This window comes from Sus scrofa, chromosome X (genome assembly GCF_000003025.6).
Source record: "Sus scrofa isolate TJ Tabasco breed Duroc chromosome X, Sscrofa11.1, whole genome shotgun sequence".
Classification (NCBI taxonomy): Eukaryota; Metazoa; Chordata; class Mammalia; order Artiodactyla; family Suidae; genus Sus; species Sus scrofa.
The window spans coordinates 114,306,305-114,328,916 of NC_010461.5; the positions used below are offsets into that span (position 1 = coordinate 114,306,305).

At 43.2% G+C, this 22,612-nt stretch overlaps 1 protein-coding gene across 13 annotated transcripts in view; it reads right to left on the reverse strand.

The window, feature by feature from the left end:
- MCF2 (MCF.2 cell line derived transforming sequence) overlaps positions 1-22,612 on the reverse strand; it is a 98,025-nt gene that overhangs the window by 48,223 nt on the left and 27,190 nt on the right. For 11 of the 13 annotated variants that reach the window (XM_021080105.1, XM_013986464.2, XM_013986462.2 and 8 more), the window contains 6 exons: positions 12,376-12,495; positions 11,459-11,575; positions 9,322-9,471; positions 5,729-5,862; positions 5,322-5,436; positions 1,863-1,982 (listed from right to left, as the gene is read on the reverse strand). In XM_021080105.1, coding sequence (XP_020935764.1) covers positions 1,863-1,982; positions 5,322-5,436; positions 5,729-5,862; positions 9,322-9,471; positions 11,459-11,575; positions 12,376-12,495 — 756 coding nt within the window. The remainder of the gene's footprint in view (positions 1-1,862; positions 1,983-5,321; positions 5,437-5,728; positions 5,863-9,321; positions 9,472-11,458; positions 11,576-12,375; positions 12,496-22,612) is intronic. The other 2 variants (XM_021080109.1, XM_021080110.1) reach the window with 1 other exon arrangement.

Below are 22,612 nucleotides of genomic sequence, written 5' to 3' on the forward strand. Positions count from 1 at the left end.
CAGCCTTGGCAACCCCGTTAGATCTAGGCAGCAGCTACACACTTTACACACCGGAAGGGACCGTCACAGGCCTTCTCTGTCAAAAGGGACCTCAGTCTCCACCCTATCAACCAGCACCCTGCCCCCTGGAACAGTGACTGAAACATAGCATTTACCATCCTAACCCTTTTGAAGCATGCAGTTCAGTGGTACTGCTGTGCAAGATGAAAAAATTCTGGAGATCCGTTACATGGCAACGTGAACACACTCAACCACTACTGAACTGCATGCTTCAAAAGGGTTAAGATGGTAAATTTTACGCTGTGTGTCTTTTACCACAAGTAAAGCCAAAAACCATTCAAAACACACGAAATATTCCAAGCTCCCTAGTTTCCGAGCCAGTCTGCCTTCTCTTTCTTCTATATGGTTCTCAGAGGCTTGCAGTACACCCATAAATCTACTCGTGTGCTGAGAACACACCTTAAAAACCATGGCTTTGCTCTCTCATACAGGAGAGCCCAGCTAGGATGTGTCAAGTATTAAAGCTGTGAGTCCAAGCTTTAAGACCAGCAGAAAAATGATGGCTGGCTCCTGTGAGTACTCACTAAATATCCACACAGCCCAGGTACTGTGCTGAGTGTTCTTCCTATAGCATCTAAATAATCCTCACAGTCACTCTGCGAAATTGGTCATTACAGCTTCCATTTATAGACAAGGATTCTGAGCCATCATTTTACCCAAGGTCACCCGGCTAGTAAGACTAAGTAGATCTGTCTGTATGAACCTGTCTTCAGTTCAGCTGCATATATCAAATACTGGCTATTTAAGCACCGGACAATCTACTCAATAGTTTGTTAATACCCTATGTGGGGAAAAAAGAATGGATATGTTTATATGTATGACTGATTCGCTATGCTGTACACCTGAAACTAATACAACATCGTAAGTCAACTACACGCCAATAAAATTACATTTTAAAAAATGACGGGGGGGTTCCCATTGCAGCTCAGTGGTAATGAACCCGACTAGTATCCATGAGCACATGGGCTCGATCCCTGGCCTCGCTCAGTGGACTAAGGATCCAGCATTGCCATGAGCTGCAGTGTAGGTTGCCGACAAGGCTCGGATCCCGCGTTGCTGTGGCTGTGGTGTAGGCTGGCGGCTATAGCTCTGATTCGACCCCTAGCCTGGGAACCTCCATATGCTGCGGGTGCAGCCCTGAAAAGACAAAAGACAAAAAAAAAAAAAAAAGGTGGGTATTTAAGGAATTATGTTCTTAGACATTCCCATCATTTTCAAATGGCATTCCTGATAGATATTTTTCTAGCTTATTGAAAATGATTTATGCTCTTGTTCCTACTGGCGGGCCTGAAACAGGTACAACTCCATGACATATCTGGAGGGTCATCTCAGGCCCACATTGAATCGAACAGAAAATAGACCAGTTATATCCAGCACAAATGAACATCTCCTCAGAAGAGAAAATCATGGACTTGGAGAAGAGACTTGTGGCTGCCTGATGGGAGGGGGAGGGAGTGGGAGGGATCGGGAGCTTGGGCTTATCAGACACAACCTAGAATAGATTTACAAGGAGATCCTGCTGAATAGCATTGAGAACTTTGTCTAGATACTCATGTTGCAACAGAAGAAAGGGTGGGGGAAAAACTGTAATTGCAAATGTATACATGTAAGGATAACCTGACCCCCTTGCTGTACAGTGGGAAAATAAAATAAAATAAAAAAATAGACCAACATTATTGAACTAATTATACAGATTGTCGCTATGAAAGACTAATGCTAATAAGGGTTTATACTACTAAAAAACATCAAAATGTAACTATTAAACTCCATAAATACAGTGAACATCCAAAATGTAATCTTACCTGAGAATTTTCGTCTAAGTTTTCCAGCTTTTTAATTTTTTGTTTTACTTGAGCTATATTCCCTGTTACATCAGCCAACTCTGCTTGTTGGTTTAATAGAAGTTCAACTTCACTCACAAGCTAAAAATAGAGGGGGAAAAAGTATTCAAAGCATAGAAATCATCAAGCATTTCCCCTCATAAGTTTTGTAGCAAATGCTATTCGGAACATCGATACGGAGAAATTATGCATATGGACAACGCTTTCAGTTATTTTACTCACAGAAATCAATATAATCTGTTAAAAATGTATCCTACCAGACATTAGAAATTTAGCAAATGTCACTAGGTGCATGTAAAGGCATGTTGACATGGACATGTATGGAAACATATGGGCATGTATACATACATGCATATATACTCCCTAGCTCTGTGGCAAATGGCTTTAGAAACAAAGACCCTTCAGTAGCAACGAGCATACCTAGCGCCCAGATCTTGCTTTCGAGTATCATTTCCCAAAAAGAAACCAAGGCTTCTCAGGACTGAGGCAGATTGGGAATAAGACGAGCTTGGAACATCTTTATGCCAGAAAGTCAAGAAGTGATAAAAATGTTTGGACATGGCACAAGGACAAAGCAGCCAGTTTGAAACAGCAAAATAGTCAAGAACAGTAATGAATTTAGAAACTAGGACGCCATGGACCCAATAAATAGGTAAATACCAAGCAGGATTCTTGATGGACAGTTTTCTAACTTCTTCAAAATGATTTGTGGAAGTTCCCTTGTGGCACCAGCAGGTTAAAGATCTGGCGTTGCCACAGCTGTGGTGCAGGTCACAACTGCAGCGCAGGTTCAATCCCTGACTCAGGAACGTCCACATGGAGCAAGTGTGGCCAAAAAAAAAAAAAAAAGATCTGTGCTCTTGTTCCTATTGGTGGGCCTGAAACAGTTACAACTACATATATATAGAAAAATTATATATATATATATATAGAAAAATCAGCATTTCACAACCACCATAGTAAAGATTAGTTGAAGCAAGAATCATTAGTTGATGCTAAACCTTTGAGGAATTTTTGATGAGGAGCAAGATAGTCGCATGGTGTTAAATGTTCTCCACACAAATTTCCTACCAGTTATAAGGGGGGGGAAAGTAACTCTATAGTGGAGAAATTCAACATTAAGAGGCAGGTGGACTTCATCTACCTCCATATGTGATACCCTCAGAAGGACATGTCACTTATACAGTATTATTTTTCCTCTCTTTTTTAAAAATTAATTTGATGTATACCATGACTTTATTTTTTAATTTTTAGCTGTGCCTGCAGCACATGGACGTTTCCTGGCCAGGGATCGAACCCGGGCCACAGCAGCAACCAGAGCTGCTGCCATGACAACACAGGATCCTTAATCCGCTGAGCCGCAAGAGCATTCCACTTACGCAGTATTCTTGCTGGTCAAACACAGATTAATCTAATCATGAAATAATGTCAGACAAACTCAAAATGGTGAACATTTTACCCTAAAAATGACTGTATTCTTCCAAAATGTCAGCATCATATAAAAGACAAAGAAAGGCTATGGAAATGCTACAGCTTACGGGAGACGAAAGAGACTTGACAATTTAATGCAAGAGGCGACCCTCTAGACTGGCTCCTGAACTGAGGGAGGAAAATGATATAAAGGACATGAGGGAGTCAACTGACAAAACTGCAACACTGATCGCAAATATGAGAGCATCGCGTTATTGTGAAACGTACAAACTGTGATCACTGTACTGTGATTATGCAAGAGAATATTCCTGTATGTTTAAGAATATCTCAAGTCTGAATTTCCAAATAAGCTTTTTTTGTTGTTGTTAAATGCCTGAACAGAAAGAACCCATCTGCATGTCACTTTGAGGTACAGATCGTGTCCGTGAGATTACAGTGCAAGACAAACAACAATAATACTGATCAGAGGCAACAATGACTTCAAGAAACAGAGTACAGGAGCTCCCTGGTGGCTCAGCAGGTTGAGAATCTGGCATTGTCACCGCAGCAGCTTGGTCTACTGTTGTGGTGGGTGTTCAGTCCCTGGCCCAGGAACTTCCACATGCTGTGGGTGTGGCCCAAAAAAAAAAAAAAAAGAAAAAAAGAAACAAAGTGTAACCACAGGAAAAGAATTTACCATGAAACGCAAATTAACATATAAGTAGAGGCCCAATTGGTACGTTTAGGAAAAGTGCTTTTTTTTGTTTTTCTGGGTTTTTTTTTTTTTGGAGTACCTCTGGCATGTGGAAGTTCCCAGGCCAGGGATCAAACCCAAGCCACAGCAACACCGGATCCTCAACCCACTGAGCCACCAGGGAACTCAAAGCATGATTTTTGCATGTGTTCGGTTGGGGAAGAAGGAGAGATACAAATATCTGGAAAGACCAAGAGCAATTCGACCTATTCTTAAGACAGGTTTCTAGGAGCACCCAGCACTTCAAAACCATTTTGAATCACGGGAGGAAAAGGCTGGTGGTCACTGCACTCTGTATGGGGATGCAGCGCCCCTCCCCAGCTGATTCTGCTGCAACAAATGAAATTCCACGCCAGTAAGCCACTCTGGGTAGAAACAAACTGACCACATGCAACAGAGACAAGTCGATTTTCCTTGGACCCCTGGGAAAATAACATGACAGAGACTGTGAGAAGCTTGGGCACTGACTGGAAAAGTAGAAACTACAACACTTTAAATTAACTCTATGCTACTATAAAATACAAATTAAATTTCAAAAAAAAAAAAAAAGAAATGTATGGCTCTTGACCATACAGGATGGATTTTCCAGAAGAATGGAAGTAGAATATACTTATAACCTTATTTTTTATATTTAAAAAATTATTTTGGCCACACCCTTGGCATGTGAAAGTTTCCGGGCCACAGATCAAACCTGCACCAAAGCAGTGACTCGAGCCACTGCAATGGCACTGCCAGCTCCTTAACGTGCTGAGCCACTAGGGAACTCTTAGCCTTTCTTCTTTCTAACCTTTTAAGTAACGAATAATTAAACAGGGTTTAACTTCGTCCATCAGGCTTTTCATTGGAATAAATTGCTGGATCAGGAACAATGTTTTGTTAGATCACACTAAATATGATCAGCATAGGTATATGGGATCTAAAAACTCATGAAGGAAGTTGGAAAGTTAATCCCACAGTCCTAAAGCATTTGCTATCTAAAATAAAATTCAACAGAAGCATCAGTGTAGACAGTTAACCTTGTCCCTGCCATATATGTTAGCACTTAAGTGGTTTCTCATAGGAAATGAGCAAGAGAAATAGAAGTCTCAGCATTTCAGCAGTTTTTTCCTTCATTCTATGTCAACGCTCACTCACACGTGCCTCCTTTTCACTTCTTTGCGAGTATAAATGGCATCTTGCAAGACTGTGTTTCCGATGACCAAGGAGTAAGAACCTCCAGCATGATGAAAAAAACTGTCAGAATGTTTTTAACTGACCTCTTGAAAATCCTGCTCAAACTTCCAGAGTTGCAGGTACTGCTCCATTTTTAGTTGGTGTTTCTCCCAAAATCCATCAAAAGCTATTTCCATATCATGTACTTGAGTCAGCAATCTTAACGAAGAAAAGTCATGATTAAAACAACGATTTGTGTTGCAGGTACGTAGATAAACCTGGTCTGGACATTAAGAATTAGAGCAAAGCCATGACATCTGGTCCAGGGAGACCATCAGTGGCCACAGAACCTCTTCTACGAACCCATCTCTGTTAGAGAACTCAGGAGGGCGTCCTCAGATTGCCAGCGGTCCAGCAATACCTTCACGCTTAACAGGTTGCTGCAAAAATATCTAATTCCCTTTCAAAAGTATAAAATATATAACTCTAAACCAAAAAGACTACTACTCACTTATTAATAGTCTGCCAGTCGCCACTAATGTGTTGATGATGTTCAGGTCTTGAACTCACAGCATCCTCGGCATCAGGCACTTCCAGATTTGTTAGCAGAATTTTCCCTTCTTTGGTCACAGCTGTAATATCATTCTGTACAAAGGCAAAATAAGATGCGTCAGCCCGCTGGGAACCTCATCTGGGCGACCCGGGGAGAAGGAAGCGTATACCAAGAGCACGTTGAATAGGAAGAGCAGCTCTAGAATGGCCTTCGCTTTCATAACTGAAAAATCAAGGAATAGCTCACAGAATCTCAAAGCTGTAAGATCTCGCAAGAGGCCTCTGTCTCTTGAACTGGATGTTGCTGTCATGATTTTTTTTAAGATCTTCACAGGAAGAAGTATCCCATACTCTAATTGCAGCCTCCTCCTCTTACTGGTAGTAAGGTCGAATTTAATAAGGAAGCAACTTAAGTGTCCATCGACAGATGAACAGATAAAGATGATGTGGTAGGAGTTCCATGATGGCCCAGTGGGTTAGGAACCTGACATAGTATCATTGAGGATGCGGGATCAATCCCTGGCCTCACGCAGTGGGTTAAGGAACCGGCACTGCCACAAGCTGCAGCAGAGTAGATCGCAGATGCAGCTCAGATCCCGCATTGCTCTGGCTGTGGCGTAGGCCGGCAACTACAGCTCTGATTCACCCCTGAGGCCTGGAAACTTCCATATGCTGCAGGTATGGCCTTTACTTTAAAAAAAGATGTGCTGTATATGTGTGTGTGTGTATGTATACATGTGTGTCTATGTGTAGGTATATATGTGTATACACACACACAGGAATACTACTCAGCCATAAAAAATGAAATAATAACATTTGCAACAACATGAATGGACTTAGGGTATTATGCTTAGTGAAATAACTCAGAGGAAGACAAATACTATATGGTATCACTTTATACGTGGAATCCAAAAAATACAACAAACTAGTGAATATAATAAAAAAAAGAAACAGACTCATATATAGATAACAAACTGGTGGTGACCAGTGTGGAGAGGGAAGGAAGGAAGGAAGGGCCGGATATGGGTAGGGGATTAAGAGGTACAAACCACCTCGTATAAAATGAGTTACAAGGATATACCGTACAGCACAGGGAATATAGCCAACATTTTATGATAACTATAAATGGAGCATAACCTTGAAAAACTGTGAATCAGTATGCTATACACCTAAACGCTAACATAATACTGCAAATAAAACTACGCCTCAATAAAAAAGTTCTCATTTATTCTATTCTAATTTTTCCTAATTTTTTTTTATGGCTGCACCCGCGACATATCCAAGTTCCCAAAGCCAGGGATTGAATGCAAGCTGCAGATGCTGCAGCAACACCGGATTCTTTAACCCACTGGGCCAGGTCGGGGATCAAACCCGCATCTCTGCAGCAACCCAAGACACAGCAGTCGGATTCTTAACCCACTGGGCCACAGCAGGAACTCCCTCTAATCTAATACTTTCAATGTGCAGGAGCATAATAAAAGCAGCAGGAGCATAATAAAAGACTACCACACTAGGAAGCATACAGTTACAAATAATATTTAATGCATATTCAGATATAGTGAGATGTCTTTCCTGCTAATCCTTACATGAGCCCCATGGCTGCCTGCCATAAGTACTGTGTTACTTCATATTTGGATTAATGAATTCATCATGAAGCATGTGCTTCTATTCAGAACGTCTTAAGAGAGGTGATCCTTCAGGCCTCGAAGAGGGATCTAAGACTTCCTTCAGGAGACCCAAGAGCCCTCTGAAATTTTAAGCAGAAATGTGGGTGTTTCTGGGAATAGGTTCTATGATACCACCACCAATAGGACATAAGAACAGAAAGAGCTAATATTTATAAAGTACCAACTACGTGTCAAACACTGTGTTGCATACATCACATACTTACTTCATTTCTTCCTCATGACAGCTCTACAAGGTACACGTGTATCATCATCCCATCGTCATTGTCATCAACCCCATCGTACACATAAGGAAACTGAGACTCAGAGAGGGAAACTCAATGACCCGGTCACACAGCTTGTAAGGGACACAGCTTGTCTTCCTTGAACAGGGTTTTGCTTTCACGTTATGATTCAAAATTTCCATTTCATTCCTCTTCTTAATTTAAAAGTGTCCCCTCCACATAACACCTGTATCTGTCAGTGCCCCAGCGTGCCTGTTATCATGTGAAGGACCTAAGTTGTACAGGGATGACTGGTGCCTTGTTCAGATCATTCTTAAACATTTTCGGGAAAGTGAATCTAAAAGAACACAACAAACTTCTGTGCAGAACAGATACTGACTCACAGACTTTAAAAAATGTATGGTTTCCAAAGGAGACAGGTTAGGGGGCGGGGGGATGCGCTGGGGGGTTGGGAGGGAAATGCTATAAAACTGGGGTGTGGTGATCATTGTACAACTATAAGTGTAATAAATTCATTGAGTAATATAAAATAAATAAATAAATAAATAAATAAAGATGATTGATCACCCCCCCAAAAAAAAAGAGTATTGCATGGACATAATGAAGTTTTGGGAAAAAACAGTATACTCGAGAAATGTAATAGAATGTATTCAACAAATATTATTCGTAAATATTCATTTTTTTTGGAAAAAAATACTAAAATTAAGTGATATATTAAAAAAAATAAAAGTATTTGCTGATCGTCTGAAGGGCGACTCAGAGTCCTTCACAACCCAACACTCTAGACAGTTGGGAAGGACAGCAAAAGCAACTTGTCCACTCTGGTCTACTGCAGAAGACATCAAGAACTAGAACCCTGTGGAAAAGAAAGCTTGTCACCAACTGAGCGCAGTGTGGCTTGGTCACAACGCCAGGATACGGCAGAGTTGGGACAAGAAACCAGGACTCCAAACTCCTCATCAAGTTCTCCTCCTTTTCACACTGTAGCTGTCTGCCTCGTGATCCTTACTCTAGCTTTCCAAACGAGAGGGCCTTTCTAGAAGATAAAGAAGGCATGGGAACAAAAATGATGGTGGATCTCTTACTCTGGAGCATTTATACATGATTCCATTTACAAATAAACAGCTGCTCAAAAGAATGCACCCTCTAAAAAAGGACACTTCTGGGAGTTCCCTGGTGGCCTAGCAGTTAAGGATTCCGCTTTGTCACTGCTGTGGCACAGGTTCGATCCCTGGCTCAGGGACTTCCGCCTGCCCCAGACGTGACCTAAATAGATAAATAGATAAATTAAGGACACTTCAATTCAACATATCCACAACATCCTCTTCTTGTAAAGTACTCTTCCTCTTTAATAGTGTGATTGACAGAGTCAGAGTTCTCCCGTGGCACAAGAGGTTAAGGATCTGGCATGGTCATAGCAGCGGCTTGGATCGCTACTGTGGCGCGGGTGTGATCCCTGACCCTGGAACTTCATATGCCCCAGGTGCAGCCAAAAAAAAAAAAAAAAAAAAAGAGTGTGCCCTACAGTATCCAAACATACCTTTCATCTCCCCACCCGGACACCTCTGTGAAATGAACACAGTGAACACCTCTCTAGAAGATGACCGTGGAAAATCTTGGTTTATCCCCTCTACCAGACATACCTTTAACAGGTGGTACCTTTCAGCGCGAACTGCGAGAATTTCTTCTATTGAAGGAATATCATCTGGTAGTTCTGTCTCAGCCAGTTCAGTTCCAAAGGACTGTAACATCTGAGCCATGTCTTTCACTGTGAGGGCAAAATTTTCTATAGCCTGCAAAGAGCCCATGGTTCTTTTAATTCTATGGAAACTCTGCCAGCACATCAAAACCTAGATCAGCAACTGTGGTGACTTTTACTGAGGTATGACAGCAAACACACATACTGCGAACTCTCTACTGAGGAAAGTTGCCATTGCCCTTGACGAACAACTCCAACTCTGCATCTAAGCCTCTAAGAAACCAAAGTGAGATGAAGAGTCTTCTTGAATGTCTTTTACCTAGACTTCCAGAGTTCCCATCGTGGCTCAGCAGTAATGGACCCAACTAGCATCCATGAGGACGTGGGTTCGATCCCTGGCCTTGCTCCGTGGGTTAAGGATCTGGCGTTACCATGAGCTGTGGTGTGGTGTAGGTGGCAGACGGGGCTCGGATCCCGTGTTGCTGTGGCTGTGGCAGAGGCCGGCAGGTGCAGCTCTGATTCGATCCCTAGCCTGGCCACCTCCACATGCCATGGGTGCGGCCCTAAAAAGCAAAATAAATAAATAAATAAACAAACTTCCATACCTATTTCTTGAACACCAATGAAAATGATTTCTTAAAGATTCCATGTACTGAGGAATTTGTTTTCAGTAACTGTAAAATTCCTTTATGCTAACTTTACTTTTGAAGAGACATGAGAACATCAAAGCCACTTTCTTATCATGTATGAGCAAGTATTTAGCATTCCCAACAACGTGAAGGACTAAGGTGATGACGGAGGAACAATGAGTCATGACAATTAATTTCAGGTATGGCAGAGGATGAAATTGTGACCACAAAGGCTCTGTCACCCACAGATGCCAAGTAAGGCTGGGTTTATTTTTGTCTCCAAAACCAATGACTCAGAGAAAGGAGGACAACATGTAGAGACGATATAAGCCCTTTGTTTACCATGCATGTCTGCTCTTTTATTTATAGCTCGATAGGTTATTGCCAGCAAGACGTGGCTTACTCTGACAACTCGCTCTCATACGAATGAACAGGACGGCTGAATGAAGATGAGGAAAACAGAATCCCGACCTAATTAAATATCATGGTTTCCTTCAGAGGCGTTCCCATACCCCTGGGATTTAGAGTACAGATACGTGCAGACGGCAAAGTCACACCTGTGGGGCACAGGGCTCTGGCCTATTCCTACATTTCTCAAACAGAAGGCATCTCTGCTACAAATCTAACTGCCTCAAGAAAATCACCAGGATGATGAGATTAATGAGCCTGCTTCCAGGAGATCCCGTCGTGGCGCAGTGGTTAACAAACCCAACTAGGAACCATGAGGTTTCGGGTTCGGTCCCTGCCCTTGCTCAGTGGGTTAACGATCCGGCGTTGCCGTGAGCTGTGGTGTAGGTTGCAGACGCGGCTCGGATCCCGCGTTGCTGTGGCTCTGGCGTAGGCCGGTGGCTACAGCTCCGATTCAACCCCTAGCCTGGGAACCTCCATATGTCGCAGGTGTGGCCCTAGAAAAAGACAAAAGACAAAAAAAAAAAAAAAAGAATAAGACTGCTTCCATTTTTTTGAGGCGGGCCACAGGCCAGGCACAGTGCCCAACACTTCACACTGTTATCTCACTGAATCTCCCCAATATTCCTTTCAGGTAAAGTCTTATTATTCCCTTTTCCTAACTGCAAACACTGCAGCTGAGGGAGGTTTTATAACTTGCACCACGTTATACAGCTATGCGTTAGCAGTGCTAGGGTTGGGACCCCAACCCTCCGTCTCTTCAAGTTACCACACGGCCCTGGGAGGGGGTGGGCAAAGGAGGGTCGCCTTATTCCCTAAGCCTCTCATGCAAATGCCATCCTCGGGGACTCTTCATCCTTTCTAGATATTTCCGATGGAAGAAAGTCGAGATGTTGAATTCTGTATGTTTTTGAAAAATAGGAACCCCAGAAATTTGGTTTTCCCAAAGAGGAAAAAAACGAAAAAAACAAAAAACCCCTCTAGATCTAGGTTTCAAAGCTACCGCGAACTATAGGCTCTACAGTAAGGGCGAAAGACACATACATTTCTGAAGATGATCCATTCACTGTGGCAGTACTGCAAGGTGCCTCCTAACTCAGGGGTTAACTGCTTGTCGTCAATGTAAGTCAGCAAATCACTAACTGAGCTCAGCATAACCACCTATATAAATAAGCAAGAAAGACACTGTTAACTGCCCTTTCTGGCAACTGCACAATGAGCTTCAGCACCCAGTTAGCAGAAAGTTGTCTTTTATAAATGGTTCTAACAATTCTCTCCTGCGCGTCCCCGCATCCTCCCACACATGGATACACATCCTTCCTTCGGGGAATAACAGTTTTCACTTACAAAACATGTCTCCGTAAAGCAAAATGAATCTCCACGGAAACCCACGCACCTGACCCTCCATGATCTAAAATTTTGCCCCGGTAAGGGTCAACCTTCCGCAAGAATGTTAAGCCCTTAACAGAGTAAAAGGGCTTCCTGCAGTAAGTTAGGATTTATCGGGAGGCACTGATCTTTGCAAAACTGTTGAAATTTAGGAGCGCTCTATTCCTAGCCCTAACAATGTATAAAAATATCTTTTGAAAAAAAAAATCAAAACAAAACAAAGCAGGGCACACTGAAGTAGCTCAGGATGTAAGTTCATGGGAGTTCAAATACATAAAACGCACACTCGTTTGTTTTCTAAAAATAAAATGTCCTGATTTTATACACACATGCACACATACATATATAAACATACATAACATATGTGACATACATCTCGTTTGAGAGGAAGTGCTTGGTTACAAATCAATGACCATATTCCTTTATTTTACCAGTAGGAGCAGAAGACTTTGGGGGCATTTCAAGCTGACATTTTGGAAGGCAAATTCTATTTGTTTGTTCTTTTAAATGCTCTGTGGCCACACGTAAAACATCAATCTCATGGTACTAACATTTACCTGATATACTCTTACCGGTAATTTAAGCATGAAATCTTCCTGACTAAATCGAAATCCAATGTCTGTGAAAGTTCGCTGGAGAAAACTGGTAGGACGGAGCACTAAAACCAAGTGCAAGTTCCCAGGGAAGGAAGCCTATAGAAAGAAAGGGCACAGGAAAGAAAGAAAAAATTGTCAAAACATGTGCTCGACTGAGCACAGAGCAGAAAATATATAAAGAAAACAAGTTGTAAAGTCATAAATTTCACCAACAGGAGAAAACTTGAAAAATGGATATTGATAAAATCTAAAAACATGAAACTAGAAATAATACTCATGTAAGGTCATCAGGTCAGATCTTTGCAATGCTCTTGGCATGGAATTTTCTCACACTCAAATCAATCCCAAGTTACAGAGAATTATACTCTCAAGCGCCATGTTAAACTTAGCTGTCTGTATTCGAATTGCATTTAATCCCTGTAAAACAGAATTAGGAGGCAGGTTTCTAGGATAGCCCTAAAAGCCACAGGGAGCTAAAGTACTTGTAATAAACAAATGGAAGAAAACTATTTGGTGGACTCGTTTTTATTTCATCCAAGCGACATTCACAGAGTATCTTCTACGTGTCCAGTCTATGTATTTACAGCATCGTTAGTATTCAGAGTGAAGAGAAATCAATACAATATATTCCATACCCAGCTTGCAAGAAAATGACAGTCTAATAGTTGAGTCTATTGGTATTATTCACTCTATAGCACCATAAGCTGATAATTGAAACAAGGGGATTAGAATAATATACAACTGGAAGTGGTGGCACAGAGCATCCTAGACCTAGAAATGTCAAAAAGGCCTCGCGTGAGAAGGAATAAATTGGATCAGGGAGTTCCGTTGTGTCTCGGTGGAAACGAATCTGACGAGCATCCATGAGGACGCAGGTTCGATCCCTGGCCTCCCTCAGTGGGCTAAGGATCCAGAGTTGCCATGAGCTGTGGTGTAGGTTGCAGATGCAGCTCGAATCCTGCGTTGCTGTGGCTGTGGTGCAGACCGGCAGCTGCAGCTCCAATTTGACCCCTAGCCGGGAACCTCCACAGATTTGACCCCTGGCCTGGGAACCTCCATATGCCATGGGTGCGGCCCTAAGAAGATTAAAAAGAAAAAATTGGATCAGGATGTTGTCCTGGGGTGCCCATGTTTCCCAGCTTCTTAGAATACTGGCACATAGTAGGTGGTGAAGAAATAATTACTAAACAAAAGAAAGCAAAAGACAAGAAGGGCACTATGCAAAACTCGAGAGGGGTGGAACAGCACTGCCTGATATAAATAATAAAGCACCACATGTCAAATGCTTGCTGTATGCCAAGTATTTTGCCAACATTATCATAGTTCCTCTTCATAATAATCCTGTGAATTAGTCAGGCTACCCTCTTCCACAAATAAAGAAAGTGACGCCCAGAGAGTTTAAGTATAACTTGGCCCAGCTGGTGAAGTCCGAATTTGCACTGAGCCTGCTCCATATCAAGTGGTCCCAGTTGGAAAAGCTAGAGGAAAGTGCTGTTACGGGTGGAGGGGAGCAACGGGAGATGGTGCTAGAAAGATGAGCAGTAGGCAGATCAGGAAAGACCTGGGGTTTTTCCCGGAGGCAAGGAGAGGCTTGGAAGAGTTTTTCAGCAGCAGGGCAACACGATCAGATTTGCAAATTTTTTTGCAGTTTTTTTTTCGACCGTGCCCATGGCATGCAGAAGTTCTCGGACCAGGGATCAAACTCATGCCACAGCAGTAACCAGAGCCACAGCAATGACAATGCCAGACCCTTAAGCCCACTGAGCAACCAGGGAACTCCATATTTGCATTTCAGAAGAATCACTTTGACTTTGGGAAAGAACTGGATTTGGATAAGAGTGGAAGCGAACACTTGAGCTAGAAGACTGGACGACTCATCCAAAGCAGGGAGGCTGAGTGTCTGAATCGAGCAACAGCAGGGATGAAGGTAGAATTTAGGTGGTACCTTCTGCAAGACATGATGACTGGATGTGTCTGATGGAAAAGGAAAGAGGAGGACAATCAATTTCCAGATTTCTGACTTGAGTAACTGGGTGAATGGTCCCACCCTCAGACATGGGAACACAAGAGAAGCAGGTTTTTAAGGACAAGGATAAGATCCTGATTCCCATTCCTGGACCTGTTGGGTTGGAAGGGTCAGCAGGAAAAGCAGAGATGTCCATCAGAAAAATGGATGTACAAGTAAGGAGAGAAGGAAGCCTAGACTGGGAATGTAGAGCTGGTGGGCATCAGCCTCAAAACAGCACATGAAAGCAAAAATAACGCAAAATATGCCCCAAATGCTTAAAATGCAGTCATCTTTCAGGAATGCTGAAGTATTAATACCTGAATAAAACTATAAAACAAAAATTTATAAGATATTGTAGGGACAGGGTATACGGAAGCTCTGTACTTTATGCTCAATTTGCTGCGAAAGTAAACCTGTCCTAAAAAATTGATTTTTTTTTTTTTTAAAAAGAGGCATTCCTGTTGGCCTAGTGTGTTAAGGATCCGGCAATGTCACTGCTGTGGTTCGGGTCACTACTGTCGTGTGGATTCGATCCCTGGCCCAAGGATTTCCCCATGCCAGGGACAAAGCTTAAAAAAAAATAAACAAAAAAAAAAAGAGTAACTTTCATAGAGGGGTAAGACCTAGACTCTGAAATGATACTCATAACTGCTGGAGGTTTTTTTCTTTTCTTTTCTTTTTTGGCCGTCCCATAGCATATGGAGTTCCCAAGCCAGGGATCAGATTCGAGTTGCAGTTGGGACCTAAGCTGCAGCTTCGGCAATGCCGGATCCTTTAACTCACTGTGCCAGGCCAGGGATCAAACTTTTGTCCTGGCACTACAGAGAAATCACCAATCCTGTTGTCATAGTGGGAACTTCCAAAACTGGAGACTTTTAAAATTCAAATTGATCACCATGCTGTGCAGTAGAAAAATATATATATATATAAATAAATAAAACAAAATTCAATTTGAGATGGTGATAAGACATTAACAAGTGGCAGTGAGAGCTAGAGGGAGGGAAAGAGAACTGAGTGTGATACAAACAGATAAGAGAGGGAGCTCCCACTGTGGCTCAGCAGTAATGAACCCAACTAGTATCCATGAGGATGTGGGTTCGATCCCTGGCATTGCCGTGAGTAGTGGTGTAGGTCGCAGACACAGCTCAGATCTGGCATTGCTGTGGGTGTGGCACAGGTTGGCAGCTACAGGTCCAATTCAACCCCTAGCCTTGGAACTTCCATATGCCATGGGTGTAGACTTAAAAAACAAACAAACAAATAGATAAGAGAAAGGAGCATAAAATTAAATCAAAAAATTTAACAATTGGAGTTCCCATTGTGGCTCAGTGGTAACAAACCAGACTAGTATCCACGAAGACGTGAGTTCCATCCCTGGCCCTGCTCAGTGGGTCAAGGATCCGGAGTTGCCTTGAGTGGTGGTGTAGGTCACAGACGAGGCTTGGATCTGGTGTGGCTTTAGCTGTGGTGCAGACCGGCAGCTGCAGCTCCAATTCGACCCCTAGCCTGGGAACTTCCATATGCCACAAGTGCGGCCCTAAAAAGACCAAAAATTAATTAATTAGTTAAACAATGCTTGCAGACACAAATTGGAATGGCTATCCAACTCCTAACTCCCCCAGGCAGCCATGTCTGTGCCACCCCCTCCCTTCATGAGAAACTTCTTTCCCTCTCCCCATCGAATTCGTATGTTGAAACTTAACCCACAATGTGATAGTATTTGCAAGGCCTTTGGGAGGTGATTAGGTCATGAGGGTGGAGCCCTCATGAAGTGGATTAGTGCCCTTACAAAAGAGACCCCAGATGGAGTTTCCATTGTGGCTCAGTGGTTAACAAATCCCACCAGGAACCATGAGGTTGCGGGTTCCATCCCTGGCCTTGCTCACTGGGTTAGAGCTGAGCCATGTCTGCGACCTACACCACAGCTCACGGCAACACCGTAGAAGACTTTCTCGGGATGTGGATAAAGGCTTGCTTAAGTGGAAACTTAAGCAAGTGACAGGGACTTGTGAGAACCCTGGGCCTATTTGTAGCTAGAGAGCACGAGTTTTATTTCCAGCCCATTCACTTTAGGAGTTAGGCCTTTCCTTCTCCTTCACATGGGCAAATTACCAGTATTTTCATTATACTTACCTGCCCTGATCCAGCTTATTCTTTCACTTGCAAATGAAGTTGAAAACACCCTACTTTTGCCAACACCTAAAGCAAAATTCCTTCTGTTCTTCCATGGATTCTAGGTTGATCTGGTCTTACTGGCTTTTGCTTTCTGACTTTCCTTAATGACATATTCTCTGGTATTGGGTTGGAAATTTCTAGATCCGAGACCCTAGAGAGGAGCCACTTAAAGCCTGGACTACTCACCCACCTCCAAAATTGGGGGCAGGGGTAGGGGAGGATACCGTGGGAGCAGAGAAGGCCATGGGGCGACTCTTGGCCTGAGGTCAGGCCCTGGTCTCTATGCTGCCACTCCTAGGAGAACAAGGCTGTCCCCACAGCCAGGCCTAGGGACAGCTGACCACACAGCAGGGAACAAAGCAGAGAAGGAGAGAAAAGCAGAATCGCTGTTCACAGCCTCCATAGGGAAGAGAATTCAGGCAGGGTTTGGGGATATTTTCAGCAGCTCCTAAATCAGGGATTAGGAGCCAGAGATTAGTTACCTGTTTTATTAAATCAGTTACTGCATCTATTTGATAAAGTGCTTTTTCCCAAACGTTGACAGCTAAATAAAAAGCTTCTAAAATCACTGTACATTCTAATCAGATCATTCTTAGGTAACACTTTCTGATTATTTTATCATACCTTCTCTTGCCTTAATTCCTTCAAAATGTTTAGTGAGTCACTTATCACAAAAGGCCTACAAAAATTTGCATTTCTAAAGAAAATGCACTATCCAGGATGAACGGTTTGTTTATTGCCCGTATAATTACGTCTGCAATGTTTTTCATTATAGGATAATTTTAGGATCTTTACTGAGCTCCCGTGCAAATCTTCCTAGAATACATGGATTTGATTAACCCAAGAGCCACGCTCAAATCTAACAGCCATTTGAAGGAATAAATAACTTGCAGGCAAGAGCCATTATTTAATAGGCAAAACTATTAAACAATTGGGTGGCACATGAGCAATTCATCTGATTTGTCAGAGTCGTTTTTATAGAAAACCAAACCATACAGTTCAAACCAAGGATATTGTTTCCAGCCCTCATGCCCATTAAATCCCATGTATGAATCAGATATCGTTGATTTTTTAATCCCAGTCCCCCTCACTTATTCCTAATAGGTGCTTATCATACTCATTATAGTAAATCCACAACCTCACCTGAAGCAATGACTTTTCATATAGCTTCTCTCCAGCAAACACACACACACACACATATTTGTGTGTGTTCAGAACCTCTCAAAGCACAGGAGATGGCCTAGCTGGCCATGGGTGGTAGTATTGCTTTTTATTGAATGTCTATTATGAGAATTATGCTCATCGGGCGCACTATTATGACACTGTGCTAAATATTTTACACGCCGTAGGTTCTGCTTTTATCCTCATTTCACGACTGGAGGAATTGAGTGTGGGAGGCAGAATAATGATTCCCCAAAGATGCCCACATTCTAACCCCTGGAACCTGTGACTATGTTACATTATAAGGTAAAAAGGGACTCTGGGGATGTGATTAAGTTAAGGCTCTAGAGATGGGGAGACGATCCTGGATTATGGGGGTGGGAACAATGACATTACAAGGATGACTATTAGACAGGGGAAGGCAGGAGAATCAGAGAAGATGTGACCACGGAAGCAAAGATCAGAGTGGTGCAGGGCCAGGAGCCAGGGAATGTGGGCAGCCTCTAGAAGCTGGAAAGTCAAGGAAACAGATTCTCCTCCAGAGACTCAGAGGTCCTGCTGAGAGCTTGGTTTCAAGCCCAGTTATACTCATTTGGACTTATGACCTCCAGAACTGTTAACAATACAATGTTGTTTTGATTTGTGCTGATTTGTTAGAGCAGCAATAGGGAACTAATACCCTGAGGTTCTGTGAGGTTAAGCAATTTTTCAAGAAATTCTAGCTTATAAGTGGCAGAAATACAACCCAGATTTACCTGGCTGCAGAGCCAGACTTAAAGCAAGCTCTAATTGAAACATAAAAAGAATATATATATATATATTTTTTTTTCATTCCAGCTTTCCTTCCTCTGGAAAAACTCCTAATGGATAGAAAAAAGATCAACAGGTATAAGGATCAGGTTCAAGGTCAGCAGTCTAACCCTGAAACCTAAAGCAAAGGTGACAATCTTGAATGCCTACCATGTGTTAGCGGGATTTGTGTGTGTGTGTGTGTGTGTGTGTGTATCTTTTTACAGCCACACCCACAGAATATGGAGGTTCCCAGGCTAGGGGTCAAATCAGAGGTACAACCGCCAGCCTACACCACAGCTCACAGCAATGCCAGCTCCTTAACCCACTGAGCAAGAACCGGATGGAACCCGCATCCTCATGGATCCTAGTCAAGTTCATTACCCCTGAGCCATGACCAGAATTCCTAGTGGCATTTTTTAATGAGGTAGGCAGAGTTTAATGAAAAGATGGCCATGAGGTGGAAGATGGCCACTCGCACTCCGACGTGGGGAAAAATAATCGGAAATGTAGAGAGCTGGGAAGCAGGGCGTGGGGCACCGCCTAGTCAGTTGCAGCTCAGTGTTGTCATGTGGGAAGGGGGGCCCTGCTCTGCCAAATCTGTGATTTCTCAAAAGAAATCAGAAATCCAGATTTCTGCGTCCAGCAAGATTTTTAAAGAAAAAAGTTGAAAATTTGTTAACACACTACATGGTCTCAATAAAACACACCTATGGACTACCAGTTTGCAACCTTGGAACTAAAGCTTCACACTCTGAATCTGGGCCAATATCATCAATACCCAATATACTTTTCTTCTTTTTTTTCTTTTTTTTTTTTTTTTCTGTTTCTATAGAGCCACAGGTGCAGCATATGGAGGTTCCCAGCTAGGGGTTGAATCAGAGCTACAGCTGCCAGCCTACGCCAGAGCCACAGCAACACGGGATCTGAGCCCTGTCTGCGACCTACACCACAGCTCACAGCAACGCCGGATCCTTGACCCACTGTGAGGCCAGGGATCGAACTCGCTTCCTCATGGATACTATTCTGAGTGGTTTCTGCTGCGCCACAGTGGGAACTCCCCGTGTGCTTTCCTGTCCGTGATCGCTGGCTGTGGGAATCTGGAGGGGGCAGTGCACTCCTGAGAAACTGTGCCCTGAAAGGCCATATGAATTTAAGATCAGTTTGCATGTGACCACACATATGGATGTATAGAGTGCTTTCTCTACATATACAGGCATTTGTCTCTGTCAAACATTCAAGATAATCTTTTTTAAAGCAAGAGTTGCAATGAACAAATAGCATATCTCGTAAACCACATCAGCTGCAAATATCTCACAGCAAATATAGCTCAAGGCCCTGGAGCTTACCCACTCTGTTTGGGGAGAAGTCATTTCTGCATTCTCGGGCGCACTGCTTTAGGGATCTCTAATCTGTATAGTTATATAAACACAGTTTCTATTTTCTCCAAAATCAAAGCCTAGATTTTAAAACTATAAATTGGTTTTGAGAGCTTGTCAGAAAAGCAGAAGGATGTGGGCAAAAGGTCAGCCTTGTTTTCTTTGATTGCTTTTTTTTTCTTTACCAAAAAAACAAAAAAACAAAAAAAAGAAAGAAAGAAAGAAAGAAAGAAAAAGCATGCAGCATGAAAAAGGAAACAGCACTGGTTTTAGGCATTGGTTGCAGGCGTTTTTCTGGAGTTCCAACATGTGACTGCTTACAGGCACCTCGGTAAAGAAAGAAAAAAAAAAAAAAAAAAACCAGCCTGCTGCTGTCTGTCTCCGTGGGGCTCAGGCTCATGGCTCTAGGCCCTGAGTGCAGCCCCGCCGAGGCCTCGGCAACAGCTCCCACTGGGTCTCCAAGTTGACGGGCACAGAATCGGCTTTCTCTCCCCCTCCCGCCAGAGAAGACACTGCCTCCCTTCTCCCCACGCTGCCTTCAGGTCACCCAGTCAGAGGGCCTCCCAGCAGTTAGGACAGCAGTAACAATGACAAAAGGCACAAACTCACTCTACCATTGCACTCTGCAAGTCTGGAAATGAACCTTGTTTACTAGGCTTTTGTGCCATCTCGAAGGCAATTCCTCCACCCTCTGAATGCTTTTCAGTTATGCTGGCTACTTCTCTAAAAATGTTCCAAGCGGCTAATGCCGCAGAAAAGTTTGATTATTTTACTATAAGACAATTTCTATTCCTATAGCTTTTTTTGGGTAATCTTTAGGGCAAAGAAATGCAGTCACAATAAGAGGGAGCCCTTTCCTGGAGGCCTAGGACAAATGTGCCAGGCTGGGTACATAGCTTATCCTACGCGGCTTCTGCAATATTGCAGCCAAGGAGATAGCCTGGCCTTTTCACAGACCAGCAACCTGAAGCACAGAGCGAGCAGTAGAGTAACTGCTCACTATAGCCAGTGAGCAGGGGCATCCAGGCCCATCTGAATCCTGAGGGTAAACTCTTTCCAGGATGCTTAACCCTTTCCGGGACGTGTACTTAACGATGCAGAGTCTGAGTGCACGCTCAGACTTGCTGCTGAGCATTTGGGAATAACTGGACCTTGACATCTGCAAAACGGGACAAATACTAACAGTCAAAACAAATGTTGGAAACCATTCAGCACCATGGAGCCTACTGAACAAAACGATTCTAATCCTGAATTGTTGGCACGCGACTGACTTCAACAAGGTCCAACCTACCACGTTAGAGTACACACTGGGGGGAAAAAAAAATCTCATGACCTCAAGCTACAGCAGAGTTTCCAATGCCATGACCTGCTTCTGCACTCTGCCCACCTTCGCCACCCTTAGAGAGCACCTGAAGGAAGAGTCACTCCACAGACGGCCACACAACTTGCCCAGTGACCTCAGGAGGAGGACAGTTCCAGACAACATGCTCTTTGCCTGTGGCTCGCCTTTTTTTTTTTTTTTTTTTTTTGTCTTTTTTTGTCTTTTTGCCATTTTTTGGGCCACTCCCGTGGCATATGGAAGTTCCCAGGCTAGGGGTCCAATCGGAGCTGCAGCAGCCGGCCTACGCCAGAGCCACAGCAACTCAGGATCCGAGCCGCATCTGTGACCTCCACCACAGCTCACGGCAATGCCGGATCCTTAACCCACTGAGCAAGGGCAGGGATCGAACCCGCAACCTCATGGTTCCTAGTCGGATTCGTTAACCACTGCGCCACGACGGGAACTCCAGGCTCGCCCTTCTTGTACCATATCCTTTCTCAATCCTCCCTCTCCCTCCTTCAGTCACTGCAATTTCCACCAAGCAACCCTCCGAATCCTCTCCTTGGACTTTAAATCCACTGTTAGCACGGCTGTAGGTGCTACCTATCATAGGCGCCAGCAGCAGCCCAGCTCCACTGATCCAAGGCAAACCACTGTGTCTCCAGCTGAGTTTCAAGTTGTTCCCGCTGCTCAAGCCCTGTCCCTGCGAGCAGAACACATGTGTCTTCCGCTATCGTTCTGGGCTTCACACTCGATCCAGTCAAGTTCATTTCAAGCCACCTGTTTCTAGGGACCACTTAAAGGAATTCACTTGAGAGAAAAAGAGAGGACAGAAACCAAGCAAGGTAACAGACCCAAGATGCTCTAGCTTAAGGTCCAAACCAATGTCATCTTGATGAGGCCTTGCCCATCAGCCAGAAGTTCCTTCATAATATTTATGGACATGTCCTACCTGCTCTATTAAATGGAGAGCTGCTTCAGCTCCGTAGCCATTGCATACCTACCTTTGTAACCCAGCCTGTGTGTAGCACAGTCCTAGATATAGCCAGTCACCAAGTACTTGGGTGCTGTATTTATTTGTGTGTATATTAATGTATGTGTACACATGCGAAATGAAGTTCAGAACTGAGAAAACATCTGTGCATATAAAGGAACCGGTAATTTTCTGAAAGCTTAAGTCAACCACTTTGGACCACAAAAGTACTCATGTCAGTTGCACCTGAAACTGCCAAACAGATACACAGGCATTTCTTGCGCACCATAAATTGTTACAAGTCCGAGGCAATTAATTATTCCCATGATACAAAATCATGTGTAGAGCTGGAGATGCAATTTTGTCCAAAAGATCCATATCCTCAACTGTACTTTTTTAAATACCAC